Here is a 14,253-nt window from a genome sequence, read left to right on the forward strand (position 1 = left end):
TCCCAAGGCCTTCAGTTGTTAAATGTTGTAATTAGTTTAATTAACAGCAGAGCAACAAAGAGAGAGAGAGAGAGAGAACTGCACAAGGAGCAGAAATAACAAATAACGGTCATTAAGAGGGACTTACCGCCGCTCGAATGGCTGCCGGGAGACCGCAGACCGGGAGAGATGATGCCAAGTGCCATGATTAGCATAATTTCGGTGTTTTACGTGCGGGCGTGCCAAATGAAAGTGAAATTGGGGTCAAACGTGAAAAGTCCCCCCACAGGGTGCGAGAGGGTGCACCGGAATCCATGGGGAAATTAAGGGGAGAGCCTGAAGAAATCGCTGCCTTTGTTTAGTCGATGACAGGTCTGTCCTCTGGTGGATGACATATCGGGTTTCCATATTCTTTTGGAACCTTCTGTGGCTTTCCCAAAAACGTGTGGGACTGTGGGGCTTCCTTTGGCTGGGTTCCAATTATCATCGTGACGGCGGCCACGGACTGCTGTGGCCGCAGGACTGTCAACTCCCAATTGAAACATTAAGTGGAGCTCGCACATGTGCAGGCGAGTGCAGGAGTACTCCAGTGTAATTCCATGTCCCGAATTAATTAACCAGAAGGATAAGATACACAGTACAGTGCCACAGGACATGGACACGGACACGGACACGGACATGGGTGCGGTGGTGGTGGTGGTGGTGGTGGTGTTGTGGGCCTTGCAGAGTACTACAAGTGCTGGTTGCTGGTAGCTCGACTCCGACTCCCTACGCATCATTTAATTACGTTAATTGGCAGCGGGTGCGGGTCCCACTCGCGGCAGGGACAGGGAAAGGGCGCTGCTTGGGGTGGTGGGCGTCTGGGAGCGATGACGTTGTACATTTGTCACTCGCCAGAGTTCGCCGAATGCGAAAGTAATGCCTTGAAGTTGGCCCACATGTTTAAGCCAATGTCCTGTTGCCGTTGTATTCGTTTTTGGTTTCCCGAAAAATGGCCACTTTACGGAACTCCATTTTGTGACGTTCCTCTGTAATTTAGCAACCCCTTGGCGGGGGTTCTTTTCTCTGCGCAGCATCCGTGAGTCAATCGCGAATTCATCCCTCTGCCCAGACTTTGGCCCACCCCCTCTGATCTGTCCTCTCAGCCTCCACACACCTCAGGGCAGCTGGAAGGGGGCGCTGGGCCAGAAGGCGGCCATTAAATGCCTCGAATTATGGCAACCGGCAACGCAGTGAGATACCCAGAAATTCCTCCGCCCAAGCGGCAGCACAACGCGCAGACAATAAGTTGTGGCCCCCGCTATGCTCCCACCCACCTTCACCCCTGCTGCTGATCATCGCCAGCGTCACCACCACACACCACCACCCACCAACCAATGTTGAGTTAAACATTTCTAATTTATTGATGTTTCCGTCGACGTGAAAGTTCTTGTCCAACTGCCAAAAGTTCTCTCTGTCTCTCTGTCTCTCGTTCTCGTATCTTTCTGGCCCTGTTTGGGGCTGAAACTAACTCAAATTTATGATGATTAAGAAAAATCACAAAATACTTAAGCAATCTCTATAGAGATGCCACGATATATGGCCCTGTCTATGGGAAACGTGTGCTCTCGGGCCCCCGTTCGTGTCGCCCATTTTCTCTCTCATTCTCATAATTTGTTTGTTGTTTCAAAAATAGAAACCATCGCAGATCAGACAAACATAAACAGCAACAGCAACATCATCATCCGCAGCAGTGGCAGCACCAAAAAAGTCTTTCCTTGGAGGCCATTGCGGATATACATACATTAGGTAGCATGGACTGGGATCGATCCTATTCCCCTCTCGAATGAGGTGAGGCAGCGCGGATCCATCAATCACATGGAGAACAGCTGTGAAGTGAGCTTGGTCCGTTTTTTATTTGACTCCACAGCACACAGAGGGGCCAACAGCCTGGTGGAGTGTGGAATCTCAGGTCAAGCAGGCTCCTTGGGCTGCTCTGAAGGGGTATGTTATATAGTTCTTCAGTTCCAATCAAGTGAATTCTGCAGAGAAAACTCTTGAGAATTTCTTATAAAACATTTCGCAATTCCATTTCCATTTCCCCTTGAGAAAAACTTGTCACCACAAAATAAAAAACAAAAAACAACAACAATTTGTCATTTGTCAGCTGATTTATGTGAGTTTTCTGGTGGGCATTTATTATTTCAATTTCCATTTATGCGTGTGTGGTTGTTGTGCTTTAAATATTTAGTATTTGTTTAATTCTGTTACTAATTTTTCCGTGTGTATTCTGTATGGCCTTTGCGTGCCATTCCACTTTTGTGGTAAGGAAACTATTAAAAGATTTTGGGAACAAAGAATACTTGAATGAATTGAAATAAAAGAATTGATGGCGCAAACAAAAGGCAGCGAGCTGTTTTTTAAGTTGATTCTGGTTTGTGGACCTTAAAGTAGGTTTATGGGTAGGAAAACAACACAGCCCCAGACAGAAATGTGGCACGAGCATTCACGAATTGAATCACCAGAAAACTGAAAGAAACATATGAAATATCGAACAGAAACCCTTGCTGAAAGGCTCCGAAATCCATATAATTTCAATGGGTTTATTTACACATTATCTTTATTGTCTCCAAAGTCCGTAGCCTCTTGAAATTGAGACAGTTTCCTTTCTTCTGTTGCCCCATTGTCAAGGAAATTAGTTATATAATCAGCAAGTAACGAACTTGATAACGATTTACATGCAGTCACAAGGAATTCCCATCTGAATTGCACAAAGTACAAAGGGTCTTTCTTCTCCCCTGTCCCCTATCCGTATACGTGCCAGAGTTTCACAGCAGACAGGTTCTGGCATGCCGGGGCATAAGCATAACTAGCTTAATAGGCAGATTGTATCTGTTATTCCGATTGATAAAGCTTTGAATGTCGATTTGCCCATGACATAACTACGCTACGGGCCTCGTTCGAGTTGCATGACAACAGAAGCAGCGCCAATCGTTGTATTTAAACGATCCGAGCAGGCTAGCTGCCCGTACTTCCCGCGCCCAATTTAGTCCAGGGGCCAAAACGGTGACATAGTTTCCCCTGCTCTCAAGAAAGCTAATTTCGAACACAGTTTTTCAGTTAGAGAAGGCTACACCACAGAGGAACCGCCCCTATTCGCAGCGGCTGCCTTTCCTTGCATGTCCAACGTGCATTCGCCCGGAGACTAGAGGAGGCGGACCAACAAGGATGGCTACAACTGCCAGTTGTCAACCCATATCCATTTTAGGACTGCAACCACTGGGCAGGACTGGCTGCTCCCCAGTCCCCAGTCCCCATTTCCCATTCCACATTCTACCCCACATCCAGTCGCCCCATCTCCGTTTGTTTGGCCTGGCCAAATAGCAACAAACGACGCCAGCGACGAAGCCTGTTAAGTGTCCCCGGGGTTCCAACTCCGACCCCTCTACCCACTCCACGCTGTATCCGGATCTGGGTCCGGGTTTGGGTCTCCGTGTCCGGGTCCGTGTTGCTGCTCTCTGCTTCTGCTGTACACAAATTTTCAACATTTTCGCTAATATTTCCGTTGCCGTTCATTTTAATGTGAGCCATTTGTTTGTTTTGCTGGTGTGTCCCCAGCGTCGGTCCTATGCGGGTCACTTGGCTTCCTGTCTGAACCCTCCAGCCACCCCCTCCCTATTCTCTCACCTCCCCCCCTTGGTTGTGCGGCGCTTATCGGTACTCTGCGGTTTTGTTTTTGTTGATTTAGTGGAGCAGCCTGTTGAACTTTTCGCTTCGCTGCGGCGACAGGACACACCCAATCCCCGATGGGTGTCCGCGCGGTCCCATTCAATTTCCATGCTCGCATTCTGTTTGCATTACCATTGGGTGGGTCAACAGTGGAACTGGCAGCACTAATAGTATTAATAATGAAAGAAAGCGCGAGATTATTTAATATTTTCCCATTTAATAATCTATATTTTCAAAGAACGAAATATTCAAATTTGAAATGAATCGGCGGGAAATGTGGCGACTCCTGTGTATTAAATTTACTTTTGGCGCCACCTATATCTGAATCGCTTGGTTCGCGATGGCCAGAGGCTGCCACTTAGTTTAATTATGTATGTCTGGATCGCAGCCCCTCAGCAACACTGCAACCACGAGTCGTTCGCTGGTGTGGCAATACCTGCGACTCCGATACGATGGTCTGGCATCTTCAGTTTCAACTACGCGCGCTCAAAAACACTTGTAAACGTAAATTAATAAAGAGTTATGGTAAAGTATCAAGCGTATATTGGCCAAGCCCCTAACCATACAATCTATAGATGTATCAGTCATACACCAAAAATGTCGCAAACGATTTCTTTAATCTTTTAATTTCTTTAATGTGACCTTTTAAGAGTAGATTCCATCATAAATTCATACAAATGCACGATTTGCCAATTGATCGCGGTGATGCCGTGAACGATTTGTGGACCGAAGACCAAGGGCGGACCGAAGGGAATCTGCGACGGAAGCTGAACGCCGATCGAATTGATACTGCATCCACGATCGCCATCCCTCCAGCCCTAAGGGCCGATACCCTCTCCGGCAACAACCTGCTATGCAGCGATCCTCTTCTCTTACCCCGCCAGGTGAGTTAAGTTATTAAGTTATTATTTATTCATATACTTTATTTAACTCGTTCTTTCATTTTAGCAGGTCGCTTCCTCCGGTCTCCGCCGTCGGTGCCTCCTACGCGGTGGATTCCACGTCGTCCTCTCGGGAGGTCCAAGGGATGACTCCTGGCTGGACTGTGTCAGCCAGACTGTCCTGCAGCGGGCCATAGGCATGATGCCACTGCTATGTCGCTGAGTCGACAAACTGGTCCTACCCAAGCATTACCGAGTCGAATTCGAGACAGACCGAGTCCTATCCCAGCCAGGCAGAATCGTATCACAGCAGGATAGAAGCGCAACCCTTGCAAGATCCGAGCCCAACAAGATATCGTCATCCCTCGATTGGGACATCGACAACAAGGACTTTGACTACGGCAACCAAAAGAGGAGCTACGCGGGCTAGACTCTAGATAGATCTCGTTGTTGTTAGGTTTAAGGATATACATATTAGATAGTCCATATACTTAGATAGTAGATAGAAATGTTTTCTACTTGTTTATTTATTTATCCTAGGCTAAGTTATGATGAATAAAGCTATTGAATAATAATCCTTGCTGTATCCTGTTTCGGAGAAACTATCCCGATTGAAAAAGGGCGTGGCACGCCTACAAATATCGGAGAAAACTAAATATTTTGTATTGGGGAAAATGTCCTTGATCCTTTAAAAGGACTCCATCAAATCAGGGACCTTTTTTATCACAGGAAGCCTTCGCACGCCCAGATCGGCCAACAAATAGCCGAGAAAACTAAATATGTATGGTTGGGGTTGTTAGAGTCCTTACCGAAGGATCAAGGAGACTTTTCTGATCACGGTGGGCCATGGCACGCTTTAATTGTGCCACAAGTAAAGTAGAAAAAAATATATATATGTCTGGAGATGATATCCTTGATCCTTGGTCCTTGAAAAGGAATGCATTAGATCATGAAAGCTATTTCGATCACAGGAAGCCATCGCACGTCCCGATCGGACAAGAAATGGCGAATATATGCCATAAACAACAAATTACAACAACAACATCCAGTTATTACAACAACAACTACTTTCCATTTTGGGGCACTCGAAACCGAGATTTTTCGATTTTCAGATCTGGGATACCAGGCGAACAGAAATCAGCAGAAGGTCGCTGGTTTTTTTAAATTCCTTTTAATTTTGTTTTTACGTTTTTTCATATTTTCTTTGGCCGCTATTCTCGTTGTTTGCCATTTGACCGGCCAAGAAAAATATGAAAAAACGTTAAAACAAAATTAAAAGGAATTAAAAAAAACCAGCGACCTTCTGCTGATTTCTGTTCGCCTGGTATCCCAGATCTAAAATCGAAAAATTTCGACTTCCCCAAAATGAAATGTAGTTGTTGTTGTAATAACAGGATGTTGTTGTTGTAATTTGTTGTTTATGGCATAAATCCGCCATTTCTTGTCCGATCGGGACGTGCGATGGCTTCCTGTGATCGAAATAGTTTTCTTGATCTAATGCATTCCTTTTCAAGGACCAAGGATCAAGGATATCATCTCCAGACATATATATATTTTTTTCTACTTTACTTGTGGCACAATTAAAGCGTTCCATGGCCCACCGTGATCAGAAAAGTCTCCTTGATCCTTCGGTAAGGACTCTAACAACCCCAACCATACATATTTAGTTTTCTCGGCTATTTGTGGGCCGATCTGGGCGTGCGACGGCTTCCTGTGATAAAAAAGGTCCCTGATTTGATGGTGTCCTTATAAAGGATCAAGGACATTTTTCCCAATAAAAAATGTTTAATTTTCTCCGATATTTGTGGGCGTGCCACGCCCTTTTGTAATCGGGATAGTTTCTCCGAAACAGGATACAGCAAGGATTATTTTTTAATAGCTTTATTCATCATAACTTAGTCTGGGATAAATAAATAAAGAAGTAGAAAACATTTGTATCTAATATCTAAATATATGGACTATCTAATATATATCCTTAAACCTAACAGCAACTAGATCTATCTGGAGTCTAGCCCGCGTAGCTCCTCTTTTGGTTGTCATAGTCAAAGTCCTTGTTGTCGATGGCCAGGTCGAAGGATGACGATGTCTTGTTGGGCCCAGCGTTATGTCCCGTGGGCGTAAACCAAAAATTTCCGGCGTCGATTACTGGTCCCTGTTGCAGCGGGGAGTGGAGTTCAGGAACGCCAGAGCCGAAGATCCTGGGAGTGAGCGCAGCAAGATCGTTTTTCGAAATTTTCGATGTATGAACTGAGTCAGTTCAACTGACACAAGTACGAGTATGGCCGCCAAAAACGAATGCCAAGATACATGTACATAAAAGATAGTTCCGTAATTGGACACTAGTTGTTATTTCATAAAATGTATTAAATATTTATTGAGTTTTAATAAAAAATAACGGCAAAGAATACGCTTAATCTGTTTGTGTTGCTTTCGTTGGAAAAAACTTTTATTTTTTAAGCAGTAAAAGAAAATGAAAGGTCTTCCATAGCGAATATGCGGACTGACTCCTTGATGAACCTTTCCTTCGACTTTTGGGTGCAGTTTCATGCGAAAAACTGGAAAATTAATAAAACGGAAACGAAATTGATTGGCAAAAAGTGTGGAGTTGTGAGCCGGTGCGGCTGCTGATGTTGCAGTGGTGCAGACGCAGACGAAGGCGCAGACAGTTGTATAATTATGCAATCCGCGTTGCACTTCGTTTGCATGTCCCAGTCAATTGCCAGGCGTGACTGCAGTTGACCGACTGACTGAGGCAAGACCGCTGATGCCATCCCATCGCCCGTTCGCACTGGCTCACAGTTGCTGCAGACAGTTTAGCAGCTAATCGAACAGATATGCCCACTTAAGTGCAGCTTGTTTGAAGAGCCAAAGCCCGCCCCGAGTGACAGATTTCCTGGTTAAGCCCCCCAAGTCGCACCGAAGGGCTCTCTGGGTCAGCGAACTTGGAAGGTAACCAGTTTTCCCCCCGCTGCATTTCCGAGATAGTCAGCCATTGCCATAGACGCCATTGCGTCTCATTATACGATCGTTAAACTATTTGTATTCGCTGGTCAAATCAAATGAACGAGGTGCGATTGATGATTATTTGTTTGGGTCTACCGAAGAGTAATGTCTATGCAAATGACACTTGGTTGTGGCTTTATAGCAAAGACATAACTCATGCAGCTGTGGGCTTTGTTATGGACACGAATTGCATGAGAGGTTCGTGCCCAGAGTCTTTTGTTTTACCGCCGAATGAGGACAACCGTTGCGGACGACCTTCACAGGGAAATTGCTTGTGATGCGCGTGTAATGAAATCATAAATTTCGATCCACTTCAAATACCTGTATCTGCGGTTTCAGGGAAATTCGGAAACTGTAGCAAGCCTGGGGCAAGTGCCCGAACTGGCGCGCCACAGCCTTATATGGATATGCAACGGCACCAACAAAGTCTTGCCACATGGCATGGTGCGTGAGTTTTGTCAACGCAGCCCGTCCAGCCTCATCGACTGCATTTGCTTATTTTTTGGTGGACAAGCAGGAAGCAATGTCCATCGGAAGTAAAAGGCTGAAAACGACAGTACAGGCTAAGAAGGTGTCGTTTATTGCCATGTGCGAGTGTGTGAGTGTGTAAGTGTGTGGGCCATGTCACGCCCACCCCTGACGAGTTATGTGAGCACAGCCCACACAATCTGTCGATGGTACTGCCAATCTCTTGGCCATTCAAATCAGGCAACAACAGGGCAAAGCCAGGGGAGAGGGAGGTAGGAAGTGCATACCAAATGCTGCTCTAATTTTCATGCCGGAACCAATTGCACACGCGGCACACCACCATCACCACCACCATCAGCACTCCCTTATAGCTGGCGCTGGCTAAACGCTCCACATACATTGACCGATTACCGCCAGCGATAAGATGAATAATCATGAGCGATATAAATAAATAAATAAACACACAGGTCCCACCTCCCCCCTGCAGCAAATGGCTGAGCCACGAACGAAGTGGGGAAAAGTAAAAGTGGTCCAACATCGATATTGAGGCGAGTGTTAGAGCGGGCATGGGGCACGAGCCGCGTAGGACATGGAAACCAAACCGAAGAGCTGCAGCGGGGGAACGCATGGCCATGGGCAAGTGGTTACGCATTTCATTTCGTGCACTCAATGCACTGCAGTTTGGCGGCTCGGACAGCACTTCCTGGAGCGGGACACACGCATACACTGGCATAGCGTCGTACACTGTCGATTGGGGCAGCTTCATTTATCTGGATTTGATGAATATTAATATGATTGGAGGAGCGGAGCTCGGCTCCTGGTGTGAATCCCGTTTGGCACTTCCTTATGGCCCGGCTAGGGGGAGGGTGGAACAACTGCCTGTCAGAGGAAATGGGAATAGATGGCAGGCCATTAAGGGAGAGCCACGGAGAAAGTGGGGGAGCTTTCCTACTGCTTCATAGGAGTCCGAGTGTATTAACATGAATCCCCTTCCATGCCGTAGTACTAGACTGCCCGTTATGAAACTCCCCCCACTGGTTGTCGTGGACTTCCCACTAAGTGAAACGGAACCAGACCGCGCACGCACCTGGAACAGCTCCATAATCTGGCCAACAGGCGGACCTCGGCTAGCCCCTGCCATAGTTGATGAGAGGAGAGGGAATAAAAAACGGATAAAATCAAACTTAAATCAACATGCAATTAACTTGCTTTTGGCCAAATGAATCGAACCATTTAAAGAGGTATTCCGCATGTCTGCTGCTTTGGCTTTAGCTCTGGCTCTGGCTCTGGCTATATGGATCCGCTCCCATTGCAATGTCCCAGGAAATGAAACGGAAAGCAGACAGACAGACATGGGATATGAGAAATGCCCGCAATGTTCGGAGTCAAGTCTGTGTTTCTATTGTTTTTAATTGATTCGGCGGTATGGCCAAGTGTTGGCCAAGGGGCTTGCCACATTGCTGCACACGAAGAGATGCAATGGGCCGTAGGCATAGGCATAGGCATAGGCACGTCCCCGAGCATTGCCCTTAACCGAGTTTGGGTGCTATCGAAGCCAACGAATTACATTAAAAACCATCTAATTAATGCGACACCACCTGGCATATCAAAACATCTCCAGTCCCGAATCGGTATATAGATATAGGAATACAAAAACGTGACGACCTTCGGCTTTGGCTATTGAACAATAAGAATTCCCAAAAATCAAAATCCAAACCGGCCATCCGGCAATCGGTCCCAAGGAAGATGGTCAAAAAGGGCGTCGCGGGAAGGGGAGGTCTGCCACATTATTTTGTTTATTTGGTTTCTTTGATTTCCCATTGCGTGCTATTAATTTGCATTGCTTAAATGCGGCTGCCGCTCGGTCTTGCCTTTATTTTTCAATTTTTTCGGCATTAAGATTTATAACATTTATGGCCATAAGCTTTTTGTGGCGATTACAAAACTCGGAGCAGGCTGTAGACGAAGTCACGTCCAAGACCAAGCCATAAGAGCGGCTGCGAGAGCGCGCCAGAGAGCGCAGCTGTCGCCAAAGCTGGAGCTTTGGGAAGCAAAAGCTCTCTTCGCCTCGTCATTGTTTACACACGAAACCGTTATCAGAATTCAAGGTCTTTTACTCTCGTTTTCACGCAGAGAAACAGACTCAGAGAGAGGCAGATAGAGAGAGAGAGAGAGTGGAAGAGTGGGGAAGAAAGAGTGTACGTGCGTGTGTGGTGCTCTCATTTCGCCGGCTGCACCTGCGCAGTGTGTATTTGCGTATATAACCGTAGGCCCCCAGTCTTCAGCACTACAGTCGATTCCCGAAAGTGTCCAAGGCGGTGAGCTCCTCCGCCACCCATCCTAAAGTGGTATCCAGTGATCATAGTAACCCTCTTTTACACCGCGGTATAAGCCAGTGCAACAAATAGTGCTTTCGACCTTATCTCCAGCTGTATTCGGGAGCCATGAGGATCCAGTGGCATTTTGTGGTAATTACCAAAAACAACAGTGGAAAAGTGTCGTATGTCAAAATGGGGGTGCGGTTGATGTTGTGGAACTAATAATGGAGTCAGTAATTTTGCAAATTGTATTTGCATAGATTGCTCTTCCAGTGGAAATGGGAGATTCCGTGGTTCAGTGAATTTCTCTTGGAAAATTGCTCTAGTTTCGGTTTGCTTTGGATTAAGAGATTTTGAAAGGATTATGTAATCTTTTGGTGAATGAATATGCAAAAAATAGATCAAAGAAAGTGAAGAACAAAGAACGACTTAGGCATTTAACATTTTCGATTGCTTGAATGAATATGGGAAATAAAGGATACTTTTTCTGCTTCTAATGAACGTTTCCGCTGATGTACAACAGTGGAAAAGTGCATCAGATTTTTCAGGGGTGTTTTCCCTACCTTAATACAAGAAAAACCATTCTTTCTATGTAGCAACAATTATAGCAAACATTGTTTTTCGACTAGCATATCCATTAGAGAAATACACTTTCCTTCCTGTCAATATCACGATCCATACAAATTGAGATTTTCTTAGCCATGGCCGTCTCATTCCCACTTTGTCGCGCTTTGTCAACAATTTAAATCGCTTCGCGATCGTTTCATTAGCATCCATGGTATATCCATGGAGTGCACTGCCTGGTGGGACGGCAGCGAGCGAGAGAGCCGCCGACTCTTTTCCCTCACGACCGATGATCCAACTGCCGATCCAACGTCTTCGTAGTCTCCATCGTCACTTTCTCTGTCCAGCAGGGCGAGGAAGCTGACACGATCGATCCGCTTACAATTAGCACTATCAGAGCACGGCGATGAGATAATTTTTGCCGGCGTTAATTTTCATTTCATAATCGAATCTTGTTGACATTTGTGCGCCAATTGATTAGGATTAGTTTTGGGATATTTTGAAATGACATGAAACCGTCCAAACCGAGAAGGTGTTTGCGAAATCCCGGCTGCGATTGGTGTTGCTGACCTTGTTTGATTCTCCAAATACAGAGGGCTTGGCTTGCAACATTTGCCCTGCCCCAGCAGCGACGCCAACGCTAGCGCTGACTCATAAAATATCCAAATAGATGTTTATTTAAAAAAACCCAATTAAATTTGCATAATAAAACAAATTGACCAAATAAAGAGGGGCCATATGAGGCGCGCATCTATCATAAGCCAGGTCTTGACCCAGGTCAGGCTTTGTACGAACCCATTGAATGTGCCGCCGCGAGTGTTCACAGCGACGATTACGTAACGTTTATCTGCCGGTGACTGACCAGACTCAGACTCTGACCCACTTTAAACCCGTTTTGGGACAGTACACTCACATTTCATTTTGTCTGAAGAATATTGAATTAATTATCATAACTGTTGCGAATTCCGTTTGCTCTCCGAAGTGAAGTTTGCTTCCCAAGTCGTTTGATCATCTCTGCGCTTCTCTCTTTCTCTGTTTTAGCTTGGTCTTCTCGGTGCGCTCTCTGTGGCCATCGGTGGCAGCCAAGCCAAGGCTGTGGTGGATCAGCAGGCAGCCGACACTCAGGTGGACAGCAAGAGCGTTGCCCAGCAGCGCATCGACTTGGGGGGATTAAGTGATCATATCATCGACGATCCTGTCATCGACGAGCATCACATAGAGGAGCACCACGAGCACCACGAGCACCACGAACATCACGAGCACCACCATGACCCCGGTTATTGGAAGAAGAAGGTCACGTGGAAAGAGGGCTGGAAAAAGATATGGAATCCAGCCAAGAAACAAATCTGGAATCCCTCATGGAAAAAGGTTCGCCTCGAAACGGAATTAACTTTCACTTGGAACAGATTTTGATCGTGGTCCTTGTTCTGTAGATCTACAAGCCCCATTGGGTGAAGGTCCCTGGTTGGAAGGAGATTCAGGTGCCAGCCTGGAAGCAAATTTGGGTTCCTCACTGGAAAGAGATTTTAGTGCCTGCTTGGAAGGACATTCAAGTGCCCGACTACAAGCAGATCTGGACCCCTGAGCTCGTGAAGGTATACAGCCATTTCCCATGCCACAATTAATATTTGATCACAGCTCCGTTTCCCTCTTCAGGTTGGCATTCCCGGCGAGAAATTTCTGGGCAAGGACCACGATGGTTGGGAGTACACCAGCCACGATCTGTGGAAGAAGGTCAGTAGCAGCATCCCTAAAATCATTTTGCAACAGTTGATACTTTTCTCCTACAGAAAGTGGTTTGGAAATCCCACTGGAAAAAGATTTGGAAGCCAGCCAAAAAGCAAATCTGGGTGCCCGACAAGAAACTGGAATGGAAGGAGGGATGGAAACAGTACTGGAAACCAGCAAAGAAGGAAATTTGGACCGATAAATTGGTATGCAGATATCATATAAATATGAACGTAGTTTTGTGGCCAGGCTTCTCGCAAAAATAGCATAGCAATTCTTAGACAGCGAACAGACCATATATATACAAGCCATCCCCTTTTCTTACAGGAATGGAAAGAGGCATGGAAACAGATTTGGGTCCCTGGCTGGAAAGAGATCTGGGTGCCTGGGTGGAAGAAGATCTGGAAACCAGTGGTCATATCCGAGTGGTTCCCCTCGCCCGACCATCACCATGATCATCATCATCACGAATCTGGTTGGGATTGGGACCGCAAGGATACCGGTGCCGCACCCGCAGCCGCAGCCGTCGCCCCTGCAATAGCCACTGCCACCGGCAAGGATAAAGTAGTGTGGAAACGCGATGACACCAATGCTTCCGCCTCGGGCAAGCCAACGCTGCTGCAGCCAGTGGCCAGTGCCGATTTCCAGGCCAAAGCTCTGGAGGCAGCCAAGTCGCCAGCTGCTGCCGGACCCGCAGCCTCGGTGGCCGCCACCTCGCAATTCAAGTTTCCCGGTGCGTAGGCAGAGCAGCAGTGCAGCCATTCGCCATTGCATCACTGCATCGCCGCCTGCACCTGCACCTGCAACTGCATCTGCCCGTCCCAAGCTCCTTGTAAATAGTTACAAACCAGTCGCTAGCTCTTAAGGCATCCATCCACTTCCATTTGCTTTGGCGCCACTTTAAATTATCTCTAGACTTACATGTTTAATTAACAACAAAGTGAATACAACTACGAATAAAATAAATAAATACAATTAAAACTAGGTTCAGTCTCTCAGTGGGCATGGGCATGACCCTCCTCATGCTCCCACTCGGTGGGGGCATTGGGCAGCGGCACCCATTCATTGTGGACGGTCGGTGTCCAGACCTTCTTCCACACAGGCTCGTAGATTTTCTTGGTCCGCCAATACTTCACCCAGCGGGCATTCCAAGTAGTTTTGTTCGCCCAGAAGCCGTCCGCCTGCGGATCCAGGGTGTCTGTGTGTCTTACGCTGTAAACGTGTCGTGTGCGAGGGGAGAGGATAGGTGGGATAGGTTCGGTTGGTGAAAGTGGTCTAGTGGCTAGTGGTTACGCAATCGGCTCACATGGTAGTGGTCTTGCCGCCCAGGCAACAGCTGATGGCCAGGCACAAGAGCAGCAGTGCTGTCAGCAGTCGAAAGGGGAAAGCTCCTTCTGTGATGATTGGCCTAGGCATCCTGTCTCCGATAGTCTCCCCTTTCATGTTTCGCAGTCGAATGGGGGCTCTATTAACTCCACTCTTCATTTTATGGCTCCTACTGAGCGCTGGCCTGTCATGCTCTGTTCCCTAATTGAAATTCAGTGCGCCCGGGCCAAAGCCAAAGGCAGCCACCATTAACCATCAAACGAATGAATTGCAAATTC

The 14,253-nt window shown here is 46.7% G+C and overlaps 3 protein-coding genes across 3 annotated transcripts; 2 read left to right on the plus strand and 1 right to left on the minus strand.

Annotated features, from left to right (window-relative positions):
* The first annotated feature begins 4,360 nt into the window (after positions 1-4,360).
* Positions 4,361-5,034, plus strand: LOC6592623. The gene is made up of 2 exons (XM_002018463.2): positions 4,361-4,571; positions 4,639-5,034. Exons 1-2 carry the CDS (start codon positions 4,365-4,367, stop codon positions 4,789-4,791), a joined length of 360 nt encoding a protein of 119 aa, XP_002018499.1. The 5' UTR covers positions 4,361-4,364; the 3' UTR covers positions 4,792-5,034.
* A 5,449-nt stretch (positions 5,035-10,483) lies between these two features.
* On the plus strand, positions 10,484-13,390 carry LOC6592621. Its single transcript, XM_026986737.1, has 6 exons — positions 10,484-10,507; positions 11,963-12,289; positions 12,355-12,516; positions 12,578-12,655; positions 12,712-12,855; positions 12,977-13,390. Exons 1-6 carry the CDS (start codon positions 10,484-10,486, stop codon positions 13,388-13,390), a joined length of 1,149 nt encoding a protein of 382 aa, XP_026842538.1.
* A 254-nt stretch (positions 13,391-13,644) lies between these two features.
* On the minus strand, positions 13,645-14,065 carry LOC6592620. The gene is made up of 2 exons (XM_002018460.2): positions 13,956-14,065; positions 13,645-13,861 (listed from the first exon to the last, which is right to left on the minus strand). Exons 1-2 carry the CDS (start codon positions 14,063-14,065, stop codon positions 13,645-13,647), a joined length of 327 nt encoding a protein of 108 aa, XP_002018496.2.
* Positions 14,066-14,253: the final 188 nt, after the last annotated feature.

The sequence above is a fragment of the Drosophila persimilis genome, unplaced genomic scaffold (genome assembly GCF_003286085.1).
Source record: "Drosophila persimilis strain 14011-0111.01,24,50 unplaced genomic scaffold, DperRS2 tig00000002-arrow-pilon, whole genome shotgun sequence".
In the NCBI taxonomy this organism is placed as follows: Eukaryota; Metazoa; Arthropoda; class Insecta; order Diptera; family Drosophilidae; genus Drosophila; species Drosophila persimilis.